This window comes from Camelina sativa, chromosome 1 (genome assembly GCF_000633955.1).
Source record: "Camelina sativa cultivar DH55 chromosome 1, Cs, whole genome shotgun sequence".
Classification (NCBI taxonomy): Eukaryota; Viridiplantae; Streptophyta; class Magnoliopsida; order Brassicales; family Brassicaceae; genus Camelina; species Camelina sativa.
Window position 1 is genome coordinate 12,479,512 of NC_025685.1, and position 26,853 is coordinate 12,506,364.

Sequence of the window (26,853 nt, forward strand, 5' to 3'; positions counted from 1 at the left end):
GCAACTTTGGTCCTCATATATGTCAAACTTACATATTTGATCGCATACTTTCAAAATTACACGTGAATTTAATACGTAAAAGTTCAGAATATGCTGAGGAAGTTTATGATAGATGGGAGGTTTGCATGTAACTAACAGATAAGAATTGTTTGCATGTATCTAACAGATAAGAATTGTTTGCATGTAACTAACAGATAAGATTTTTTATAATTCCAAAAGTTGCAGATTACACAAACCAAGACAACAACAATAAGCTAGGTGGTTCTTCTTGGTACTTTCACTTTTGGGAGGATTCATTGGACTGGAGTTCTTCACGGGTTTGTTGCACAAGTATTTTCTCAATAGCATCCATGAAGCCTGATAAGTTTTGCCGGGTCTGTAAATCCAACGAATTCGCTAGTTCCTGACGAGTATAACAACAGACAAAGTGTTAAACCTTAGCAAAACCAAAAGCACTTACACCTACAATGTTGCAAACTGTATTTGGTCTTAGGCCAGTGGCTTCATCATGTTATTACTATCTTAAATGTTCGATTTTGAAGAGATTAAATAAGACTGACAACAATGACCAGGGGAAGGAACTAATAACACCCCATCATTATTTTTACCAACAGAGAAGACCTTTGCTTATAATGGAACTGTAAAATCGAGAAGAAAGTGTTTGAGTTTGGAGAAACAATGTCTTACCTCAACTTTGCAGATGAGGCTCAGAGAAATTCCCTTTGACTGATTGTCCGAGCTCTTGAGAGAAGCAAGCTTCAATGGGGTATTCAGCATTGGCCAACCATCAGAGACCTTTAAAAATGCATCAATACCTCCAGCTATATAAGCCACTATTGTTTCATCTTTGTCGTAGTATTCGAAGGTGCGCCTGTCATAGGATCATAGAACATGCAGTCAATTGGCTTGCTCAGACAACTCAATGACATGAGTTTGCTACGAAAGCTAAATTCAGCTCTTAAGTTACTGAAAGGGAAGGCTCACCTGATTGTTTTCGAACTCGTCACAATATATTTTCTCAAAGTGGTTGAAATAATTCTATCTTGCACTTTGGCGACAACCCACTGGACTGAAGATCTTGTGTCTAGCACTGCAGAGTGTAACCTTACCTGCCTGCAGTTTTAAGGTATGTTATGACACACTCCGTAAGATTAAACAAAATGTAACTTTGGTAATTGAGATACAGTTTCAGATTGATAAGTAATACAAATTTCAGGACATAAAGAAGCTAGAGCACAGACCTGAAAGAATCAGCAGCCTTGATGATGTCTCCTATGTATATATCATTTGGAATCATCTGAGAGAGAAAGTAGATTTCAATTTTATTCACAAAAAGGAACAGGAATCAACAAACAGATACATTTATGTAGATCCATGCAAAACTAAAACATAACAGTCAGCAGTGAAAGAACGGAGAGTGTTGTTACCTCCAATTTTGTTATCTCTGTAGTTTTATCCTTCAGGTATATTAGCAATTCATGTATCAATTCAGATGGCTCAGTAGTGTGTTCAAATTTGTGCTGTCCAGGCAAGCCGTCTAGTTCTGGAATATATGTTCGCAGTTGGAGCCTAATAAAGTTTCCATCAAACTCGAGCACCTTCAAGCCTGTCAATGCGTCCTCAACTTGTTCTGCAGCATCAAACCTGAAGGTAGAAGAAGTGAAGAACTCTAATGAAGACAGGGTAAGGATGTAAATCTGAAAGCACATTTAAATTACCTTTTACGTATAGAATCCAGATCTTCCAATGACTTAAGAATCATCTTTTTCTCCTCCATCTGATTTTCGAGTTCAAAGATCTGAAAAAACATGTGGAAAAGGGTGTATATAAACTAAGAAGATAGGATCTTTTTGCCTCAGCGTGCTCGGGAAAATTAGTTTAGTACACTCTACCACATTAGCTCTAATCGATCAGGCAAATCAAGAGTTGGAATAACTGAAAGATATAATTGTGAATAGATGAAATTTTGTTGAGATATATAAATGTTTCACACACACACAAGCTTCTTCTCCTAAAAAAACCAATAAAATACCACACCTTAAACTTGTCATCATCATTCACTTCACATACTTCCATTGAGCTGCTAGATGGTGGATTCTCTTTTGACTTGTCCACATCCTAAAATGAGAATCACATAACCCTCAAAAATAAGAATCACATAACTCTTACTGAGGAATTACAATGAAACTATGTATTCAATCCAGTAACCTGTGATGACATAGAATCCAGAGACAATAAAAGACCTTCAAGATCCCTTTCCAGCCTACTAGAATCTAACAAATCCATAAAAGAAAACTCAATATTGTAAAAAAAAACGTAGGACATAGATACCAATATGCTTTCTTAAACATGAAATAAGCAGAAGAAAACTAAAAATAATACCTTCAGCATGAGACCTAGAAAGACGTTCAATCTCTTCAGAAACTTTGGCACTTTCAGCCTCCACAGAATGAAGCTCCTTTCTCAAATACTCCAAGTAAGCATCTGTGAGATTCATATAACATTTACTAAATTAAACCTCCACTCAAGTCTTAAACCACCAGTTACTAAATTCTCACTAAGAAAGCTGTAGAAAGGGTTCAAAGCAAATAGCAAACCTGAATCTTCAACATCCAATAAATCAACATGGCCGTAATCTTCAAAAATCTCATTCACGTTCTTCTACACAAATCCCATAAACATGTGAAAAATTTAGCCATCTATTGAGATACTTAATTAGACCACAAAAATCCAAGTTTCTCGCAATTACTTGAAACTGAAGAACAAAATCTTGGACCAGAGTCTCGGAATCGGATTCTCCAGGTTCGTCTCTGCAGTTACGGTGAATGAACTCGAGCTCATTCACGCGGCTGAGAGAAAACGAAACAAAATAGATGAACAAGCAAACACAAAAACCAAGGACTCGAGAGAGACGAGAAAGAAAAAAAAAACCTGCGAATCGCTTGGAGATCGAGAGATCCGTCGTGGGTATCTTCTTCCATTGAAGAAAGCTTCAGCCTTGATGATGAATTTTGGCGCTTACTGTTCCTGAAGAGTGTGTCTGTGTAGCGGTGAAGTTGAAAGCAGAGAAGACGATTTCAATTTTCAAATGGGAAAGGTTAAAGAGAAAACATAACCTTGTAAAATCACCTCTAGATTTATACTTTTATTCGACATTCAACCCCTAAATTATATTTTAAGTAAAATTAGACCCTCAGAATTGGAGCTAACTACAATTCCGGTTTAATTTATGATGGTCAAGTATTGGACCGGTTGGTTTGTTCGTTTTAAGTCTTTAGAGATGTTCTGTTTAGAGATTTAGCTTTTGAAGTACAGTACTACTTTTGATTTATATTATTATGTACATAGTGTATATGAATCAGACAGATTTCAATACTCCAGAACAAATTATTTTTTGTTATAACCAAATTTTTCTTATATGGTTGGACTTACTTACGAATTTTTATAATAAAGTGTCTTAGATCAACTAGTGCCCAAAATTCAGTTTGCGTTTAATATAATTTCTTTTTCCAGTTTAAATAGTTGATTTTTACTTATAACCAATTGAATTATTACACATTATATATATATACTTTTTGAAAACAAGCAATCGACTTATACTTAGCTAATTAACATATTTTATTATATAAAGTTAGGTTTTGAAAGTTAGTCATTATCAGAATCTTCACACGTGCCAAGTTATTAATCTGAGATTTTGACAGGAAAGATTTGAGATGATGATAAAAAACATAAAATTGTTTGAAACAATATTAATACTATAAAAAGATGATTATAAAAATTACAAAAATTGAACAGTCTTCTAAAAAATAATTATAAAGAGATTATATATTTCGTAAAATTCAATTGTAACATTATTGATTTTTAATTTTTAATTTTAAGTTATTAATTCAACAAAAAAATAGAAAAAAGATTAAGGAAAATGTACAATTAATTCTTAAATTCTAAAAATGTAAATACTCACTTCTATATAAACATAGATCGTCTCACATTTTTCATCTAACAAAATAATTTATTCAAAAATACTACTTTAAACTTTGTTATATTGGTAAAGAAGCTTTAATGCGAAGGTAAATTTTTCTTATTTTTTTAAACCAAAACTTTCTCCTACTTTCTCCTTTTTTCAGTTTGGAATAGGTGTATGTTGACCCAAAAAATGTAAGATTAATATATGCATCTTCTTTTTCTAATACTATATTTGAAATTTTATTGTAGTATTTTTAGATTGTTTTATTTAAGTTATATTTTCATATATTACCGTGCTTATAATTTTCTATTATTTCTTTAATTAAGTCAAATTAATTTTTTCTAATCAACTTTGATTGGTTGGTCATAGAACTTTTTTTATGCAAACATAAATGTTACCATTCATTCAATCCCAAAGGGAGATAAAGATTAGAACCTTATGAATCTAATGTTGGATAAAATTGGCTAATCAAACACAAGCTTACACCAAACATAGATAGATAGATTGGAAATAAAAATGCTCGGTTTTAAATAATTTCATTGAATAAAAACTTTGAGAACAAGAATGTAGTTGGGGCATTCAAAAATGTAAAAATTAAAGTCTTACCCCCCATACCGTTTAATTAAGTCGATGAAAGACTTTTAGAATTTGGCCATTTTTTTCCTGCGTCGCAGAGTTTGTGTAATGGGATGCAGAGTTTGTGTTTTAGAAAGAAAAAAAAACTAATTGAAATCAATGGATTTTAGATTCTCGGCTGTGGGGGTTTACTTGTTTATATATAAAGAAAGGGAGAAAGGTAGAAGACGATAATTTACTTTTATTTGTATACTTTCGTTACGCCTTTTAGGTTTTGTTTTATAGTTTCCTTTTTCTAATCCAATTTGCTAATTAGTAGTCCTGTTAAGTCTTGCTTACACTATATATATATATATATATATATATATATATACTTATTTCTCTCGGCTTTTGCTTTTATAATTATAACCCAAAACTCTATAATTTCACTGATTCTTAATTCAATGTTCCTTACCCTCTCAAGCTAGTGATACCTAACGCTGCTGAGGTGCTCTAAGATAATATATTTATGAAATAAATCCTCATTTTAAAAACAAATTATTACTTTTAATCTATACTAGTATTTTTGAAGTACATTTATGTAATAAATTCTTATTTTCAAAAGAATATCATTACTTTTAATCTATACTAGCATTTTGAATCACATTTATAAAATAAATCCTCATTTTCAAAACTACGTCATTAATTTTAATCTATCCTAGTATTTTTGAAGTACATTTATGAAATAAATTCTCAATTTCAAAAGAATGTCATTAATTTTGATCCGTACTAGTATTTTTGAAGTATATTTATGAAATAAATCCTCATTTTCAAAAGATGTCATTACTTTTAAAGTTTTAATATATAATAGTGTTTTTGAAGTACATTTATGAAATAAATTCTCATTTTCAAAAGAAAGTCATTACTTCTAATCTATACTAGTATTTTTGAAGTACATTTATGTAAAAAATCCTCATTTTCAAAAGAATGTCATTGTTTTTAATATATACTAGTATTTTGAATCACATTTATGAAATAAATCCTCATTTTAAAAAGAAAGTCATTAATTTTAATCTATACTAGTATTTTTGAAGTACATTTATAAAATAAATCCTCATTTCCAAAAGAATGTCATTATTTTTAATATACTAGTATTTTTGAAGTACATTTATGAAATAAATCCTCATTTTCAAAAGAATGTCATTACTTTTAATTTGTACTAGTATTTTGAATCACATTTATGAAATAAATTCTCATTTTCAAAAGAATGTCATTATTGTTAATCTATACTAGTATTTGTGAAGTACATTTATGAAATAAATCCTCATTTTCAAAAGAATGTCATTAATTTTAATCTATACTAGTATTTTTGAAATACATTTATGAAATAATTAATCATTTTCAAAAGAATTTCATTACTTTCAATCTCTATTAGTATTTTACTAGTTTTTTTAAGGATATTTATTAAACAAATCTTTAGTTTCAAAGGAATTACAAAGAATGTCATTACTTAATCTTTATTAATATTTTTAAAATACACTAGTGCGGGTTTATATATATATATATATATATATATATATACATTTATTGCAATACCTTCTTTGCTTCTTTATATTTTCACATTTGAAAGATTAAAAATTATATATTAACAAACAAAATTAATATTTTTGTGAGGAGCCAAAGAATACTAAATCATCTTATTCTAAAGTTATTTTTGTAGACGAAAACTATTAGCATATTTTTTTTGGAAGTAAAATAATCATACCATTTGCACATATGATTGGTAGATAAAAACATTTAAACATCCCACAATTCTTGTTTAAAACTTAGGTATTTAGATATATTTGTATTTAATACCATTGGACTCTCAAATTCTCTTTTCTCAAAAAGATTTTCATGCAGGTTGGTTAATTCTTTAATGGTTATAATTAAGATAAACAACTTTTTTCCTGCTAGCTATTTGATTTCTTGAATATAACTCTAGGATTTAATTTAATTTCATTCTTGTTTTCTCTTTGTATTTCCTCAACCAACATTATATCATTGATTTAACTATCATAAAATTTTCATAAAATTTTCTAAGGAAAAACTTTCATAAAATTTTCTACAATATTAACCAAATTCTCAGTCATTGTTGCAACCCTTCAAATTGTTGACAAAATTTTAACGCCTAAACCATATGTTCATATCTTCATGGTTTACCCTAAGAGAACGAAGCTTATCTTTGATTTTACTTTTAATACATTTTTATCTTTTGGTGATGCATCTACTTACTAAAAAATACATCAACATATTCTAAGCCTCTCTAGATTTTTTATATAAATATTGAAATTGTTTGTGATATGAAAAATAAGAAAAAAACATAGAAGATGTTTCAAATTCCTCTTTAATTTTAAATATATTTGTTTTTAATTTAGGTCCTTTTAAATTGGGTTGACAGGTGTCACTCTCTCCACTGTTGATGTATCACTCATATGGAGAGAGTTGAGCAACTTTCATAGTATAGATTTATGAAATAAATCCTTATTTTCAAAAGAAAGTCATTACTTTTAATATGTACTAGTATCTTTGAAGTACATTTATGAAAAATAATTTCATTACTTTTAATCTATACTAGTATTTTTTAAGGTCATTTATTAATTAAATCTTCATTTTTACAAAGAATGTTGTTACTTAATCTTTACTAGTATTTTTGAAATATATGAAATAAATACTCATTTTCAAAAGAAGGTCTTTACCACCTTATCAACGTCATCTAGTCAATGTTTGATAGTGACCATCATGTTCTCAATTGAGCTTCTCGTGGATGAATTGTCGACAAATCTTGACCTCACATGTGGTAAATTGCTTTCTAGCTCTTGCCTGAAAGCTCTCTTGGATATTTTGTCGATCTCTTTTAAATTTCTTTGTATGACATTGGGGAATATCTTTACGTATTGTGTGCAAACTTTGGATCTTGGAATCCACCTCTTTGTACTTTGTTTCCATGAATATATGAGAACCAAGTATTTTGACAAAAAAAAAAGGTTTTGTTTAAGTTTCCTTTAAAAAAAACAATCTAATTTGTTTAGTTCTTCTATTAACTCTATGACTTGCTGAGAGTTATATATTTCTATTATATTTCATAGATGTATTTCAAAAATACTATTATAGATTTATTTCAAAATGAGGATTTATTTCATAGATGTATTTCAAAGTAATGACATTTTTTTGAGAACGAAAATTTATTTCATAAATATATTTCAAAAAAGGAAAAATGTCAAAAAAATCCTCAACTTACCAAAATCGTTGTCAAAAAACATAAACTTTACATATGGTGAAATAAATACTTAACTTTTATTGATTTTTTGGATAAATCGCAAATTTTGGTTGACTCTGCCAAATAAGTCATGTTGACAAGTCAACTAATAGACTCATTTAACGGATTAAATCAATGTTAACAGAATCAGTTAAATTTTCAAAATGACGTCGTTTTGCTTAAAAATAAAGGACATATATAAGATTTGATCCCGCTCAAACTCATCACCTATGAGAGTAATCAACGAGTTGCTTACCACTGGACTAGAATACTTTATTGTTATTATTACACAAACAAATATAATTAAAGTTGTTTCACTTTCTCTTTCTCTTTCTTCTTTTTCTTTATTACCTGTTTGTACGACAGATCCATCCAATACGGCAACACTCTTCTCCCCACCAGGCCACCACCGACTCTTCTCCGACAGTGGTTGATGTCGAAGCTTTTTCCTTTTTCGAAACCCTAGATTCGATCTCGCATCTCCGACAAAATTAGATGTGAGATTAAACAAAACTAGATGTTTCCGACTAAAACTTGGGCCAAAAAAACAAGATTCATATTCAATTAACCACATCGACAACCTCGACTCAACTCTCTCTTCTCAAACCGTCACCACCTCTCTTAATCAACTCGTTTAGATCAGCAACTCTTTTATGAGCCGATTCGTTTTGATCAGCTATTTCCCAAATCATTTATATTTAACTTTTGTGCCCAATTAATTGTTAATTGTTATAGCTCACTTGGTTAAGTAACCCATGTTTTTTCTTCAAAAGGTATCAGGTTCAAATCTCATATATGTCTCTGTTTTTTTTTAAGCAAAACGACGTAATCAGTTAACATTAACTTCACCCTTTAAATTAGTCCGTTAGTTGACTTGTCAACATGTCTTATTTGGCAGAATCAACAAAAGTTTACGATTTATCCAAAAAATCAATAAAAATTAAATATTTATTTTATCATATGTAAAGTTTATGCTTTTTTTCAACGGTTTCGGTAAGTTGATAATTTTTTTAACATTTTCCCCATTTCAAAAATACAAGTATAGATTAAAAGTAAGGACATTTTTGAAACATGTCAGATGTTGGTTGTTGGCCGAGAGAACTCTAGAACCATACTCAAACATACGACAAGATAAGTTCCGGTCTAAGAAGCCATGGAGCTTCAAGCACTTGGAAGCAATAGGAGCCGACGTATAAGCTAGTAACAAGGTTTGAATGGATACAATGTGATGCCGTAACAAGCCGGATGGGTTCTCTCTTGCAATAAGGCCTTGGCCATGGAGATTAAGAAGTCCACACAAAGGTTGTAGCAAGCAAAACACCGACAATGATAGATTCATACCTAAGCTTCATACATGAGGTCGGTTGCTGAGGATTGGTACAAGAGGGTGACGGGGATGACACACTACCCGTAGAGGTTTTGACAATAGGGTGATGACTGAAGCCTCTAGCTAGAATTGAGGCAGAGTGACTAATGGCAAAACCATAATCAACCTTTTGACAATTTGAGTTCAGAACTAAAATGCCTAGAGACTCCAATAGTATCAAAAAATAATTGTTTGCCACGGACAAAGCAAGTACCAGGGATCTTAACGAGATTTTGCACAAACCTAGCAATATAATCGATCCTGTTCCACAGAGTAGTCTTCGGCCTCTAGGATTGTAGAAACAAGTTATATCTAGGCTAGGGCTTAGCAAAAAAGGAAATGAGATGGACCTGGATTGTGACAATTTGGGCTGAGGCTTAGAAGTTGTTAACGGGCCGCCAATTGGGTCCAAGCCTACCAAGGAGAAAACTAGGTTTCCTTTGGTTGACCGAGAGAAGTTGGGAGTGCGGCGGCTGATCAGATATGGATGAGAGCACAACATCTCCATTGACGACAAGTTCTGCCTTGCCAAGCTTTGTTGGTGGTGAATGACATCGGCGGAGGTCCAAGTAAGAAGGAGGTCCGTGACTTTGAAGAAAAACTCGTCGTGCCCCGTCGACGTCTTCCTCCGGAAAGACGCATCTGATGGTCCAAGGATAAGATCTCCTACCATCAACAAAGCCGGGGTGAAAAAATCTTCAAGAGAGAACAGGAATCCAAGATTAGGTTTGGCTTTTAATAGATCTGTGCCCTGTCGATTTGTCGTTGCAGAGACTGGGCAAAAATGGAGGATGGTGGAGTTCGTCGGGATCCACTTCCTATCTTTGAGTGAGAAGCAACCCAGATTTGGGATGAAATTGGTTTGAAAGGGGGAACAAAAGCTTAAAAAATTGGGGAGGAGAGAGGAACAAAAGCATAAAAAACAAAAAACTAAAGGAGGAGAGGGTAGGGTTACGACGGGAAAAAAAAAGAGAGAATCTCGACGTCGGCGAGCCGAGACTACACCGGCGTTGGAAATGATGTCGGAAGGAGGTGCTTCGATTTCTGTATCTGAGAGAGAAAAGGGTTTTCCGATGAAAAAAACTTGTAACACTATCAAAACTTATGGACACTTAAACAAAACCTAAAAGATGAATTATACAAAAATAAAAGTAAATAGCCTTCTACCTTCTTCTCTATTTTTTTTTATAATTTTTCCTTTTTATAATTTTTTTAATATGTTTAAATAGTTATAATTTTCAACTTTTTATTAAATTTCGATATATCAAATATAATATTTTAAATTTCTTAAAAGTTTAAAATTTACTATATATACATACGGTTAAGCTAAACAGTTCATATGGAAAGACTCAAATAGTCAAATAAAACAAAATAATTTGTTACCAACCGGTCTAACACTTGACCATCAACCGGAATTGCAATTAACTCCAACTTTTTAGGGTCTAATAGACTCAAAATATAATTTGGGGGTATAATGTCTAATAAAAGTATAAACCTAGGAGTGATTTGAGAAGGTAATGTTTCTCTTTCAGTCCATTCCCATTTTGAAAACTGAAATCGTCTTCTCTGCCCTTTCAACTTCACCGCTACTGTACACACACTCTCTTTACTAACACTAACAGTAGCACAAAAATTCATCATCAAGGCTTAAGCTTTCTTCAATGGAAGAAGTTACCCACGAAGGATCTCTCGATCTCCAAGCGATTCGCAGGTCTTTTTTTCTTTCTAGTCTCTCTCTCTCGGGTCCTTGGTTTTTGTGTTTGCTTGTTCATCTATTTTGTTTTGTTTCTCTCAGCCACGTGAATGAGCTCGATTTCGTCCACCGGAACTACAGAGACGAACCTGAACAATCGTGTACTTCCGATTCCGAGACTCTGATCCAAGATTTTGTTCAACAGGTTGAAGTAATTGCGAGAGATTTGATAAATTTGGGATTTTTATGGTCTAAAGACTCTAATTATCTCGATATATGGCTAAATATTTTAACATTTTTTTTTATGGGATTTGTGTAGAAGAACGTGAATGAGATTGTTGAAGATTACAGCGATGTTGATTTATTGGATGTTGAAGATTCAGGTTTGCTATTCGTTGCTTTGAAGCCCTTTTTACATCCTTCTTTTTGAGTAATTTGGTAACTGTTGTTTCCTTGGGAATTAAGATTTGAGTGAAGATTTTAATTAGTATGAATCTCACAGATGCTTACTTGGAGTACTTGAGAAAGGAGCTTCTGAAAGTGCCAAAGGTCTCATGCTTAAGGTATTATTTTTAGTTTTCTTCTGCTTATTTCATGTTGAAGAAAGCATGGTACCTATGTCCTACTATATATCTTTTATACTTTTGTGCAATGCTGATTCTAGTCCACAGGCTTGTTAAAGTGATTTCACATCAAAAAAACCTCACAACTACTTTAGAACTAACATATGTTACACACAATGCACTAAATCATACTTCATGCATGTCTTCTATGGTTAAAGTCACAAAAACTCCTTAACTTCAGTACATGAACGAGGATCAGCCAAATAGAGATTTTGATTAAAAACTTTGACATGCTTGTATCAAGATCTGCCTTTTGCTGGACTTACAAAACCTTTTGGGATCTATATAGATAGTTTCCATACAAGTATTAAACCAAAATTACATTAAAGAACCCTGAATCAGATTGTTGTTTCCTTCACTTCACTTGAGATTTGTGTGCATCAGAATCTTTTTGCGTTGGAGAAAGTCTTTTAAAAGTTTTCTTCCAGCCACGTTTCCAGCTTTCTCGAGCAACCGTGAGCTCACGCAGTTTCTGATTCAACCGTATCAAGATCACAGGTAAAGCTCCTTGGTGATCTTCTCTCACTATCTCAAACATGTCTCCATCATATAATACTTCAAGGCATCTGTAAAACTTCACTCCAAGATCTTCCACTCTCATCTCTCCCCTCATAACTCTCTCCACACTGTCCACTGCACTTCTCAAAGCACTCATCAACATATCCGCCTCGTACATCTCATCTTCGCATTTAATCATCTCTTCTTCGACTCCGGTTACCTCCCTCGAAATCATATCTCTTCACAACATACGTGTTGTTCAGAACCGGGTCTGAGACCGGTGACCGTAGCCCCTCGGGGATAAGCCTATAGTTAGGTGTCACTCGTCGTTGAGGCTTAGACCTTTTCCTTTTCTTCAGAGGGAGGTTCGAATCCTTTGGAGACAAGATTCTTTTCTTATTCTTTCTCTCCAAGTTGGTCTCATCCACCCCTCGTTCTTGGGGGCCAATCTTTGGATCACCACCAAGACAGTCTTGATCGTGTCGGGTCTCTCCAACTCCAACTTTTTGTTTTCCTTTATCACAGTAGGCAAGTCGCATGAAGCGTTGGTAAAGAGTCTTGTGTTGCTCTATCAACTGTAGAAGATACGTAACGAATTTGTCATAGCCGAATCTATGGGAATGGAAGCCTTTACACAAGGAAGTGTAGAGTCTCATCTCCGACGAACTTAGTCTCTCCTCGATGGCCTTCAATAAGTCACTCAACTTCTCTTTCACTTCTGATTGGACTTCCATCTTCTCTTCAGGGTTGGTACTATATAGTTTAACCCTAATCCGTGGACCGGCAGCAGTACTAACCTTTGGATCATTATGATTAGGGTTTTCTTCTTTCGTCTTCTTCTCATCAATCATCCGATCACGAAGATATTTTTCTTTTAGCCCACGCAAAAGAAGACTATTGAATTCGGTCTTTCCGATTATACCGTGAGTATAGTTTTGAGTCATGGTTCTAAAATCTGCCATATCTTCTTGAATTCTGAAGACTCTCCTCCTGATTAACAAAAAAGCTTTCACAAACGAGAGAAACTATAGAGAGGTTTGGGTTTGAAAGCAAAAGCTGAGAAAATATAACACATGACCTAGTATGTATATATATATATATATATATATAGTCTCAGAGAGAATTAATAGGAGTACTAAACAAATTGGATTTTCTTTTTAAAAAAGGAAACTTAAACAAAACCTAAAAGACGTACAAAAATAAAAGTAATTCGCCTTCTAACTTCCTCTCTTATCTATAATTTTTCCTTTTTTGTTTCTTTGTTGCGTAGACATCAAGACTTAAAAATTATATAGAAATATTAGGTTAGGAAGCTGATGAATTGTTTATAACCAAAAATTAATCTGACCATCCATATATAAAATAAATCAAATTCAAGTACTACTTCAAAAGCCAAAAAAACTTCTATATTCTAGTGAGCATCTTTAAACAGAACAGAACAAACCAACCTTATTACAAAGTGAAAATTGTATAGAGTCCGGTCTAATACTTGAACCAGAACTGCAGTTAACTCCTATGCTTAGGGTCTAATTGACTCCAAATAAAATTTGGGGGGGTTTAATGTGAGCAAAAGTATAAATCTAGGGGTGGTTTTACAAGGTTATATGTTTCTCTTTCTTCTTCCCTCTGTCTCTCTCTCTTGGAACAGTAGCACGAAAATTTCATCCCAAGGCTGAAGCTTTCTTCAATGGGAGAAGATACCCACGAAGGATCTCTCGATCCGCAAGCGATTCGCAGGTTTATTTATTTGTTTTACTCTCTCGTCTCTCTCAGTCCTTGTGCTTGCTTGTTCATCTATTTTGTGTTTTGTTTTCTCTCAGGCGCGTGAAAGAGCTCGAGTTCGTTCACCGGAACTGCAGAGACGAACCTGGAGAATCCGATTCCGAGACTCTGGTCCAAGATTTTTGTTCTTCAGTTTCAAGTAATTGCGATAAATTTGGGATTTTTTTATGGTCTAATTAAGGTATCTCGATAGATGGCTAAAAATTTCACATCTTTTTTTTGTAGACGAAGTTGAATGAGATTGTTAAAAGATTACAGCCATGTTGAAGATTCAGGTTTGCTATTTGCTTTGAACCCCTTTTTACAGCTTTATTTTCAAGTAATTTGGTAACTGTTGTTGTTTTAAGACTTGAGTGATGATTTAGTTAGATGAAAATTTATATGAATCTCACAGAGATGCTTGCTTAATTGGAGTAGTATTTGACAAGGATTTTAAAAGATTTGGTGGATTTTAGTTTATTAATCTAACCGTTGGGATTTTTTCTACGTTTTCCTTTTTTCCGTGTAGTATATATATCAGTGTATCTAACTAATCTATGTAATGAATCACACAGTTAACAAAAAAAAAAAAAAAAAAAAAAAAAAAANCCCTAAAATTGCGCTCTCCATCATTAGCTCTCTCTCTCTCTCTCTCTCGATCGTCAACAAATTGCGCTCTCCATCACGAAACTCTTCTCTCGCTTCTGTCTTTATTTTGATTTCGTTTCTTTTTGAGTGTGTTTGGTAATGATGATGAAAGGGTCGTGTACAACTCTAGAGCACTTTCTCCCCAGGAAGCGATCCAAGGAGAATTTCGATAGATTTATACCAAATAGGGCTGCGATGGACTTTGACTACGCTCATTACGCTCTAACCGAAGGAAGAAGAAAAGTTAAGGATGAGGTAACTTCACCATCCAGAAAAGCCTACATAGAAGGATTAGCTGTGACCATGAAGAAGAACCGAACCCGGATCCTCGCTTTCCGAAACAAACCTCCTCAAGCTCTGCTTTCTACTAGTATTCACTCTGCTTCTTCTGATCCTCACCAACCCGTAAAGCCTCGTAGATACATTCCTCAGACTTGTGAGAAAACCTTGGACCTACCTGACATAGCCAATGACTTCTACCTTAACTTGTTGGACTGGAGCAGTGCTAATGTTCTAGCCATGGCTTTGGGAGACACTGTTTACTTGCGGAATGCATCCACTGATCTTACATCTCAGCTTGTGACCGTTGATGAAGAGGAGGGACCTGTCACAAGCGTTAACTGGACGCAAGATGGTAAAATCTCTTGCAGTTGGTCTTCACAACTCTCAAGTCCAGCTGTGGGATTCTTCTGATCGTAGACTGATAAGAACATTGAAAGGTGGTCACCAGTCAAGAGTAGGATCATTGGCATGGAACAATCACATTCTAACAACTGGAGGAATGGACGGACGGGTCATCAACAATGATGTGCGGATGAGATCACCCATTGTGGCTACTTACGTGGGTCACACTGAAGAGGTTTGTGGTCTCAAGTGGTCGGGATCCGGACGGCAACTAGCAAGTGGTGGTAACGACAGTGTGGTACACGTATGGGATCGCTGCTCCAACTCATCTAGGCAATGGCTGCATAGGTTTGGGCAACATAGAGCTGCTGTGAAAGCTCTTGCGTGGTGCCCTTTCCAATCGAGTTTGCTTGCAACTGGTGGTGGTGGCAGAGATCAGACGATTAAGTTCTGGAATACACTCACTGGGGCTTGCTTGAATTCAGTTGACACCGGCTCTCAAGTTTGTTCACTGTTATGGAGCAAAAACGAAAGAGAATTGCTTAGCTCACATGGGTATACACAGAATCAGCTTACACTTTGGAAGTACCCATCCATGGTGAAAATGGCTCAACTCACTGGTCATACATCAAGAGTTCTTTATATGGCACAGAGTCCGGATGGGTGTACCGTGGCTTCTGCAGCACCAGCACCAGACGAGACTCTCAAGTTTTGGAATGTTTTTGGAGTACCAGGGACCGTCAAGAAAGTTGTTCCAAAGGTAGCTCCCGAGCCATTCTCTAATTGGAATCATCTTCGTTGAAACTGTGAAAGACTCTTTTTGACACTTGACATCAAACAACGAGGCACGGATTATGAGTATTAGATAGTGTTGTGGTCAATTATTATAGGCAGTGTTATTAGATCTCCAAATGTAGCCTTAGTTTCAAGATTCCAAATGTGTGTGAAACATGTATATATATCTCAACAAAATTTCATCTTTCATTATCTTTCAGTTATTTTAACTCTTGATTTGCCTGATCGATTAGAGCTTATGTGGCAGAGTGTATTAAACTACTTTTTCCGAGCAAAAAATATCAAATAAATATCATATACTGTACTTTCAATTTTAGTTTCCCCTTTTTCACATGTTTTTTTCAGATGTTTGAACTCGAAAATCAGATGGAGGAGAAAAGGATGATTCTTAAGTCACTGGAAGATCTGGATTCTTTACGTATTAGGTAATTTAAATGTGCTTTCAGATTTTCATCTTTTCCCTGTCTTCATTAGAGTGCTTCACTTGCATTGACAGGCTTGAAGGTGCTCGAGTTTGATGGAAACTTTATTAGGCTCCAACTCCGAACATATATTCCAGAACTAGACGGCTTGCCTGGACAGCACAAATTTGAACACACTACTGTGCTATCTGAATTGATCCATGAATTGCTAATATACCTGAAGGATAAAACTACAGAGATAACAAAATTGGAGGTAACAACACTCTCCGTTCTTTCACTGCTGACTGTTATGTTTTAGTTTTGCATGGATCCACATAAATGTATCTGTTTGTTGGTTCTTGTTCCTTTTTGTGAATAAAATTGAAATCTACTTTCTCTCTCAGATTTTTCCAAATGATATATACATAGGAGACATCATCAAGGCTGCTGATTCTTTCAGGTATGTGCTCTACCTTGTTTATGTCCTGAAAGTTGTACTACTTATCAATCTGAAACTGACTCACATCAGCCTCAATTACCAAAGTTACAATTTATTTAATCTTAAGGAGTTTGTCATAACATATCTTCAAACTGCAGGCAGGTAAGGTTACACTCTGCAGTGCTAGACACAAGATCTTTAGTCCAGTGGGTTGTCGCCAAAGTGCAAGATAGAATTATTTCAACCACTTTGAGAAAATATATTGTGACGAGTTCGAAAACAATCAAGTGAGCCTTCCTTTTCAGTAGCTTAAGAGCTGATTTTTTTCTTTCGTAGCAAACTCATGTCATTGAGTTGTCTAAGCAAGCCAATTGACTGCATGTTCTATGATCCTATGGCAGACACACGTTTGAATACTACGACAAAGATGAAACAATTGTGGCTCATATAGCTAGAGGTATTGATGCATTTTTAAAGGTCTCTAATGGTTGGCCACTGCTGAATACCCCATTAAAGCTTGCATCTCTCAAGAGCTCGGACAATCAGTCAAAGGGAATTTCTCTGAGCCTTATCTGCGAAGTTGAGGTAAGACAATGTTTCTCCAAACTCAACAATTTCTTCTTGAGATAATCATTGTTGTCAGTTTTATTTAAGATAGTAATATCATGATTAAGCCATTGGCCTAAGACTGAATACAGTTTGCAACATTGTAGATGTAAGTGCTTTTGGTTTTGCGAAGGTTAAACAGTTTGTCTCTTGTTATAATCGTCAGGAACTAGCGAATTCGTTGGATTTACAGACTCGGCAAAATCTATCAGGGTTCATGGATGCTATTGAGAAAATACTTGTGCAACAAACCCGTGAAGAACTCCCAAAAGTGAGAGTAACATGGATGCGTTGTTTTGGGAGTTGTATGATTCTTATTTCAGGATGTGGAGAAGTCAACAGAGAATCCACCATCTAGCCAGCTCTGTGGAAATATGGGGTGCGAATGATGATGACAAGATTAAGGTGCGGTTTTATTTTCTAGGAGAAGAAGTTTGTGTGAACATAGAAATATCTCTCAGCAAATGTTTCCATCTTGCTTGGCCTGATTAATTAGAACCTAATGTGGTAGAAAGCTCTAAACTACTTCTCCAAGCACGCTAAGGCAAAATGTTGTTTTTATATTGTGCAGAGGTTTTTAATAGGAAAAGATTAGAAGAGCTCTAGCACATATCTGCTTAGTTTCTTCTATACACCAACCCTTTTTTCACATGTTTGAACTTGAACATCAGATTGAGGAGAAGATGATGATTCTGGAGTCATAAGAAGATCTGGATTCTTCACGTAAAAGGTAAATTTCAACGTGCTTCCGATTTTTACATCCTTACCCTGTCTTCTTCATTTGAGGTTTTTCACTACCTTCAGGTTCGATGCTGCAGCAAACCCAGTGAACTCCATTCCAATGAATCCCTCCATGAAAGAGTGTACCAAGCAAGAATCAACCTCGACTCCACAACAACTTAGCGTTTCCTGGAGAGTTTGTGCGGTTTTTCTTTCGTTTCGATCTCCTTTAATGTTTTGTCGTCAGTAACTCTTTGTTGTAGTACTTTGGCATTTTCTGCCACGGTCCATCGCATGGCATCTAATGAGAGGGGAGCTTGCTGCAGGTTCATGCATATGGAAGATCAATTTTTTTTTATTACTCTACATAACAAAAAAAGCCAAATTCTTTTTTGTTTTGTTTTATAACTTCTGCTGGTCCAAGTCTCCTTCGAATGTCAGCAACTCAGCATGTTTTATCTTTTTCCTCTACGCCCCCTTGTGGCAAAAGGTTGCCATCATACAAGAACAATCCCACATTCCCACTTATTAACCAACCGAAGGAGAATGATTTGATGAGAGACCAAACGCTAAAACAAACAATGTAGAGAGAGTCTTGTACTATGTAGTGAACGTTAAGAGAAATACGTCTTTCATGTTTCATCACTCAGAATAATACGTACCAAATATAAAGAAGACGAGAGGGAGGAACTAAAAAAGTTTGAAAGTTACTGAATCATATCAAGAACCGAGTTAGTTCTCTCACACTACTCACTCACTCATCATCCTCGTCGTCTTCAGTGTCATCAAACTCAGAATCATTCGCAGATTCACTATCTGAATCACTCAACACATACGTCGTCATTCTCCTCCTATTAGCTCTTTAAGGCCTTGATTTTGCAGCTACATATCCTATAGCCATTGCCAAAAGCTAGTCATATATATAGTCTGAGACAGGTATATATAAGCGTAGCTTGGTTCAGGAGCCACTTAGCTTGCTTCAGCTGTTAAGATCCATGGATCCTTAATGATGATGAGAACTTAAAGAGCCAATGTGCCAAACAAACTATTATGCTCGAATAAGCTTCACGTTCTCTACATGGTTGAGAAAGATGTGAAATCCTTCAACCTTAAACGGTTTGATTCCTTGATTTCCACTCTTATGATCGTCTTTCTCTTGATATTGTAGTAAAAAACGTAAGGCACACCAACAGAAGGCAACAACACAGTTTCGTCAACTGTACCAATCATTCCATCAAAATGTAAGTAATCGCCAACTACATTCTTGCGCAAAGGAGAAGGCAATTCATATATGTGCTTGGACCATTCATGCTACACAGAAAGAAGATTTGAGTTTCGTCGATGAGAGATAATCAAATGACAGAAGCGTTAGTGAATTTGAAAACAGAGAGAAGAGTTTCGTCGCTGATGAATGTGAGATGACGATCGAGAGAGCTAACGATGGAGAGCAATTTAGGTTTTTTTTGTTAACTGTGATTAAATTATATAGATAGTTAGTGGAAATACAATTAGTGGAAAAATCCCAACGGTTAGATTAATAAACGTGTATCATCATCATTTAATGAAGAGAAGATACACTTAAAAAAACAAAAAGGAAATAATCTAATTCTATTGAAATTATAATTATGGAAATATGGAAATCAGATTCTATATAAATAACCCTGAACCGTGTTGTGTGTTTTACCCTAATTCTCAAACTTTGTTATTATTTTCTCTCTGTCAAGAAACTAAAGCTTCTTCTTTTATTTGTTTTAATTTCTCTGTAAACAAACAAGCGTACAATGGATAATTCCGGAACGCAAGCCATTGAGACGATGGAAGAAGTTGATGCGCTGCTCAAGATGACTGAGAAACTGAATCCATGGGAATAGACAAAGTTTAGATCCTCGACTCAAGACTTTAGGTTCGGTATAATCGGAAAGACCGAATTTAATAGTCTCGTCTCTAGGCTAAAAGACAATCTTCGTGATGCAAAGATTGTTGAGAAGCCGAAAGAAAACGCAAGAACCGGTCCACGGATTAGGGTTAAACCATATGATAACCCTAAAGAAGATGTTACAAATCATGGCTTAGGTAAGCTCGATAAGGAGGGGAAGATGGAAATCCACTCAGAGGTGAAAGAGAAGATGAGTGACTTATTGAAGGCCATCGAGGAGAGACTAAGTTCGTCGGAGATGAGACTCTACACTTCCTTGTGTAAAGGGTTCCAGTACCATAGATTCGGGTACGACAAATTCGTTACGTATCTTCTACAGTTGATAGAGCAACACAAGACTCTCTACCAACGCTTCACGCGACTTGCCTACGGTGATAATGGAAAACAAAAAGTTGGAGTTGAAGAGACCCGACACGAACAAGACAGTCTTGGTGGTGATCCAAAGATGATTGGAACATGTCCTGAGTTTAGGGTTGAAGTAGATGAGATCCCGCAAGAACGAGGGTGGGATGAGACCAACTTGGAGAGAAAGAATAAGAAAAGAATCTTGTCTCCAAAGGATTCGAACCTCCCTCTGAAGAAAAGGAAAAGGTCTAATCCTCAACGACGAGTGACACCTAACTATAGGCTTATCCCCGAGGAGCTACGGTCACCGGTCTCAGACCCGGTACTGAACAACACGTATGTTGTGAAGAGATATGATTTCGAGGGAGGTAAGGTCCTAACCGGAGTCGAAGAAAAGATGATTAAATGCGAAGATCAGATGTACGAGGCGGATATGTTGATGAGTGCTTTGAGAAGTGCAGTGGACAGTGCGGAGAGAGTTATGAGGGGAGAGATGAGAGTGGAAGATCTTGGAGTGAAGTTTTACAGATGCCTTGAAGTGTTATATGATGGAGACATGTTTGAGATAGTGAGAGAAGATCACCAAGGAGCTTTACCTGTGATCTTGATACGGTTGAATCAGAAACTGCGTGAGCTCACGCATGCTCGAGAAAGCTGGAAACGTGGCTGGAAAAAAACTTTTAAAAGACTTTCTCCAACGCAAAAAGATTCTGTTGCACATAAGTAAAGGAAACAACAATCTGATTCAGGGTTCTTCAATGTAATTTTTTAAATAGATGAATTTGGTTTTGGTTTTGTTTGTTTGTTTTGGGTTTGGTTTAGGCTTGTGTTTAATTGTGGAATGTGGAATTTGTGCTAAACTTGGTGACAAAGACCAAGAAGAGTAGTTCAGTGATGCGCAGGTTGGCTAATAAGGAAGAGGAGAGCAGAGCAGCGAGTGTGTAGCTGGGAACTCATCGTCAGAGAAATCTGGAGATATAGCTGCGAAGTCAAAGAGCGAAACAGGAAGAAAATGACGTATGTGCTGAGTGATTCAGAGAGTGAAGCTGGGAATGATTCTGAGTTTGATGACATTCAAGACGACGAAGATGACGAGTAGAGTGAAAGAAAACTACCTCGGTTCTTGTTTTTAATTCAAACTCAACCTTTAGTTTCTTCCTCCGGTCTTCTTTAGATTTTTTGTTATTCCTATGTAAGACTTTTATGTTCTCTAACGATTGGCAACTCTGTTTCGCTTAAGCATTTGGTCTCGTTAATAATTTCCTCTTTGGCTGATTGAATAGATAAATTGCATATGCGGATCTTTTTGGTAAAATCACTAATACTATGTTAATTGTGGTTTCATGAAATATATGTAAACAATGGCGGATAATAAGATTATGTGGTAAAGATGTTGACATATAAAGGAGACTTAAGGACATAAGCTACAGGCTATTGTCCTCTGTCCCTGAATAACTTCCATTCTACTGTAACCAGAAGTTTCTTTCCGCTGCAAATTTTTTTAAAAGGAGCAAAACCAAAAACACTTATCTATATCTACAATGTTGCAAATTGTATTTTGTCTAGGCCAGTTGCTTAATAATGTTATCATATCTTCAATTTTCGATCTGGGAAATTACATGTGACTGACATCGATGACCATAGAAAAGGAACTAAAATCCTATCCTCATTCTACCAAATCACAAATAATTTGTTGAGTTTGGATTAACATAGTCTTACCTCAAGTTTGCAGATAAGGCTCAGAGAAATTCCCTTTTGACCATTTGTCAGAATTCTTGAGAGATGCAAGCTTTAATGGGGGTATGCAGCAGCGGCCAACCATGAGAGACCTTTATAAATGCATCAATACCTCTAGCTATATGAGCCACAACTGTTTCATCTTTATCGTAGTATTCGAACGTATGCCTGCCATATAATCATAGAACATGTAGTCATTTGGCTTGGTCAAACAACTCAATGATATGCGAGGAAAAAGATTCAGCTCTTAAGCTACTGAAAAGAAAGGCTCACCTGACTGTTTTTGAACTCTTCACAATATATTTTCTCAAAATGGTTGAAATAATTCTATCTTGCACTTTGGCGACAAGCCACTGAACTGAAGATCTTGTGTCTAGCGCTGCAGAGTATAACCTTTCCTGCCTGCAGTTTTAAGATATGTTATGGCACACTCCTTGAGATTAAAACAAGCAACTTTTCAGTACATAGTATACAAGGCACAACTATACAAGGATACCTTTCTCGCTCAGACATTAATTCAACTTATTGAAAAATAAAATTACAGAGGTTGGATGCAGATACATATCTTACGGCTTCCTAGGTAGCTATGGTAGCCAGAAGAAAGCTAGTATAACCAGAGGTATAAAATTTTTAGATTCGGCCTAAGGGCTATAGAGCCAAAAATCATATACCAAATCACAAAACCTAGATGATAGGGAACAGTCATCTGAGGGTTGTCTTGCTATGCGGTGGTGCATACAACTGGGAACACTCAAGCCAGAGGCTGAGTAATCTTTTCAAAACAAATATTTTCAAATTGAATGCTCTTGCCAACAAGAATGAATAGGAAGATATTACCTTACTGTCTCTGATTCCTTAATAGTCTGATAAGTTAAGTACCCATGGAATTCCAGATTGGCAAGTAATACAAATTTCAGGATAACATAGAAAAGCTAGTGCACAAACCTAAAAGAATCAGCAGACTCGATGATGTCTCTCCTATGTATCCATCATTTGGAAATATCTGAGGGAGGAAGTAAATTTCATTATTATTCACGAAAAGGAAATTTATCTAGATTCATGCAAACCTAAAAACAAGCCATCTAGGTTTGGAATAAATGTTCGGAGTTGGGGCCTAATAAAGTGTCCATTATCAAAATAGGATTAGGAAAAGAGTAGTTTTCCATTATCAAAATAGGAATAGGAAAGCTAAGTTGAGCTCCCTATAAATACGTTTGTGGGGTTGTAACAAACGATATCGAAACACAAAGAGAGTTTGGAGATTTTCTAAACAGTCAATAAAGAGAGTTATTCTACGTACAAACTAAGTGTGATTAAGAAACTTTAGTACTAACCCTAAAGAGAAGATGGAAGTCCATTCAGAAGTGAAAGAGAAGTTAAATGACTTATTGAAGGCCATCGAGGAGAGACTAAGTTCGTCAGAGATGAGACTCTACACTTCCTTGTGTAAAGGCTTCCACTTCCATAGATTCGGGTATGACAAATTCGTTACGTATATTCTACAGTTGATAAAGCAACACAAGACTCTTTACCAACGGTTCATGCGACTTGCCTACTGTGATAAAGGAAAACAAAAAGTTGGAGTTGCAGAGACCCGACACGATCAAGACTGTATTGGCCCGCAAGAGCGAGGGTGGGATGAGACCAACGTGGAGAGAAAGAATAAGAAGAGAATCTTGTCTCCAAAGGATTCGAACCTCCCTCTGAAGAAAAGGAAAAGGTCTAATCCTCAACGACGAGTGACACCTAACTATAGGCTTATCCCCGAGGAGCTACGGTCAGCGGTCTCAGACCCGGTACTGAACAACACGTATGTTGTGAAGAGATATGATTTCGAGGGAGGTAAGGTGCTAACCGGTACCGAAGAAGAGATGATTAAATGCGAAGATCAGATGTACGAGGCGGATATGTTGATGAGTGCTTTGAGAAGTGCAATGGACAATGCGGAGAGAGTTATGAGGGGAGAGATGAGAGTAGAAGATCTTGGTGTGAAGTTTTACAGATGCCTTGAAGTGTTATATGATGGAGACATGTTTGAGATAGTGAGAGAAGATCACCACGGAGCTTTACCTGTGATCTTGATACGGTTGGAACAGAAACTGCGTGAGCTGACGCTTGCTCGAGAAAGCTGGAAACGTGGCTGGAAGAAAACATTTAAAAGACTTTCTCCAACGCAAATAGATTCTGTTGCACTAAAAAGTGAAGGAGACAGCAATCTGATTCAGAGTTCTTGAATGTAATTTTTAAATAGATTAATTTGGTTTTGGTTTGTGTTTAACTGTGTGGAGTTTGTGCTAAACTTGGTGACAAAAAACGACTATGTAGATTTCAGAATGCAATTTTCAGATTTGTTATCAAATTCTCTAGACCAAAAACAATTGAATAATCTGTTTATGGATAGAGCAATCTATACCTGTTGACGAAAAGCTCTTTTTCACTGATCATATATACTCATCTTCATGTTCTGTTCCTTTATCAAGTGAATCAGCAACCTATGGCGAAGATTCGTTAAGGATCCACAAATAGAGGCATATACATAGAAAGACGAGTATAAGAGTCAAATTACATCATCAAGAGTATAATAAGAGTCAAATTACATCATCGTAATTAATATAGGGAGAGAGTACAACTCATATAAGCTTTTAAAAAGGTAGAATGAAGATCTCAACCTTGTTAAGGGCATTTAATGGTAACTAGAGAACAAACTTAAGGACAATTATCACAAATCACAGTGTCTTTTATAATCACAGTACTAATTTTATGCATAAGAGTCAATAACATCATCCTAAATTTTCTATAAATCATAAAAACCTAACTTCTTTAGCCTCAAATAAACAAGAATTCGTAGCAGAGTTAATGATATTTCGTACCATGAGAAACAACGCCGAGTTCCTGAAGAAAACTCTTCGATTTGTTGCGGATTTGCTCAATCAGAGTCACCCATTTGCTGAACCAGAGTCCCCAATTGTCACCCGCGCCGGTGGAGATGATGACCACGGCGGATCGAGAGAGCAACGGAGGTTTCTTTTTTCTCTCCTCCGATTGCTTCCAAACTCGCCGCCGTTCGTGTGAGAGAGACAACTTTCGCGGACAATTTTTTTTTCCTTCTGATACAATATTTCCACCAATCAATTGATGACACGTATGTGTGTCTAATCATTTCTGAAAAATCCAAAGATAGAACCGGGTCTATGATAATATTGAACCATTTAACTTTGGATCCACCACTTGAACCCTCCATTGGAAGCGCTCTTTTTTTCAATATTAATATGGGTTTATTGGGGTTTTACTATATTTATGAAATTTAATTATCAATTTGATACACTTACTATTTACAATTGAAAAAACAGGGTGGTATGAGATAGATGTGAGTAGAAATAGAAATGAGAGTGGGACATAGGTGATAGGGGACATTACCAAAATATCCTGGTCAATGAGTTTGGAAAGAAAGAAGAGAGAGACAAAATAGAGAATAGAAAAGATAGAGATAGTGGTTTTATTAGAACATAATTTTTTTTTATTTCTTTCTTTCTCTTTCCTTCTCTTATATATATACTGTATAATATTTTTATTTCTTTTTCTTTTCATCATATTCCTATTTTTCTATTTATTCAAATATTTATTAATATATTTTTTGTTTCTAAATTTTTTCCACATATAAAAAATCTATGTTTTTTTCTTTATAATTTGATATGCATTATGTTTTAATGATTTTAAATATATTTATATTCAAAAAAACTTAATTTGTGTACGGTTTAAATCATTCAGCATGTTGGATAGATTTAAACCATCCAACAATATTTGTGTACAGTTCAAACCATCCATCATGTCGTCCAGCAATATTTGTATACGGTTTAAGTCATCCAGCATATTTGATAGATTCAACCCGTCTAACAATATTTGTGTACGGTTCAAACCATCCAGCATGTTAGATAGATTCACAGTGTCCAGTAATATTTGAGTACGGTTTAAATCATCCAACATGTTGGATAGATTTAAAACGTCCAACAATATTTGTGTACGATTTAAACTTTCCAACCTATTGGATAGATTTAAACTATCCAACAATATTTGTATCCGTACATCAAACTATCCAGCCATATTTGTTTCCGTACACCTTATTAAGTATACAGAGGTCTGTATACATTATTAAGTGTACAAATGTAATTTGTTTAATACTTAGGGTTTTAGATGTATGTACTGCAATGGTTGGTAAAAATTATATTTGTACACTTAATAATGTGTACCGACATCTGTACACTTAAAAATATATACGGATACAAAATATGTATATAATATATTTAAAAATTATTAAACAAAATTTATATCAAATTGTAAAGAAAAAAATATAGAATTTTTTGTATTTAAGAAGTTTTCTAAAAGAAAATTATATTACTAATTATTTAAAAGATCAAAAAATAAGGAGAAAATGGGATGTACAATGGCATGAAGTGTAATTAAAAATATTGTTGAATGGCAAAAATGACTGAGAAAATAGACTAGTAGTGATCAATGTGGTTTTTTCTAATTATAAATAGTGAATGTATCATCTTTCTAATTATGTTTGAAAAATGTATCATTTTGCCAAATAACTCTATTAATATTTGCATGGTATAAACCGAATTGTAACATGTATGAAGTATACATGTACAAAACAATCTGATTCAGGTCCTAGAATGTAAATTTAAATTGTTATTCTTTCGTTTTGGTTTAATATTTGTATGAAACTATATAAATCCCATAAGGTTTTGTAAGTCCGAAAGGAAGATCCTGACACAAACATGTCAAAGTTTTCAATCAAAATCTCTATTTGGCTATATCTGTTATTACAGTCAATGGGGGGG

General features: G+C 35.0%; 2 protein-coding genes, 1 long non-coding RNA gene and 1 pseudogene across 4 annotated transcripts; 2 read left to right on the plus strand and 2 right to left on the minus strand.

The window, feature by feature from the left end:
• Positions 91–3,087, minus strand: LOC104788945. Of its 2 annotated transcripts, none has more exons than XM_010514712.2 (12): positions 2,932–3,087; positions 2,750–2,849; positions 2,598–2,658; positions 2,383–2,484; positions 2,209–2,273; positions 2,038–2,118; positions 1,719–1,798; positions 1,428–1,644; positions 1,242–1,297; positions 985–1,113; positions 688–871; positions 91–403 (listed from the first exon to the last, which is right to left on the minus strand). In XM_010514712.2, exons 1-12 carry the CDS (start codon positions 2,979–2,981, stop codon positions 278–280), a joined length of 1,251 nt encoding a protein of 416 aa, XP_010513014.1. In that variant the 5' UTR covers positions 2,982–3,087; the 3' UTR covers positions 91–277. The 2 variants fall into 2 exon arrangements, with proteins under 2 accessions (XP_010513014.1, XP_010513009.1); XM_010514707.2 differs by having other exon boundaries at positions 2,598–2,661; positions 2,932–3,086.
• LOC104788960 lies at positions 10,728–16,439 on the plus strand (annotated as a pseudogene).
• On the minus strand, positions 11,389–13,650 carry LOC104788969. Its single transcript, XM_010514729.2, has one exon. The coding sequence runs from the start codon at positions 12,957–12,959 to the stop codon at positions 12,189–12,191; it is 771 nt and encodes a 256-aa protein (XP_010513031.1). The 5' UTR covers positions 12,960–13,650; the 3' UTR covers positions 11,389–12,188.
• On the plus strand, positions 17,606–18,453 carry LOC109125061. Its single transcript, XR_002032776.1, has 3 exons — positions 17,606–17,676; positions 17,843–18,001; positions 18,076–18,453. It is a non-coding gene; the product is annotated as an uncharacterized LOC109125061 (long non-coding RNA).

Excerpts from the sequence above, each read along its gene's own strand:
- LOC104788969 (XM_010514729.2), bottom strand. The coding sequence starts at position 12,959 with ATGGCAGATTTTAGAACCATGACTCAAAACTATACTCACGGTATAATC.
- LOC104788945 (XM_010514707.2), bottom strand. The coding sequence starts at position 2,981 with ATGGAAGAAGATACCCACGACGGATCTCTCGATCTCCAAGCGATTCGC. Across the intron at positions 2,662-2,749 it reads ATTTTGTTCTTCAGTTTCAA|AAGAACGTGAATGAGATTTT; the intron begins GTAATTGCGAGA and ends GGATTTGTGTAG. Across the intron at positions 1,799-2,037 it reads ATGATGATGACAAGTTTAAG|ATCTTTGAACTCGAAAATCA; the intron begins GTGTGGTATTTT and ends ATGTTTTTTCAG.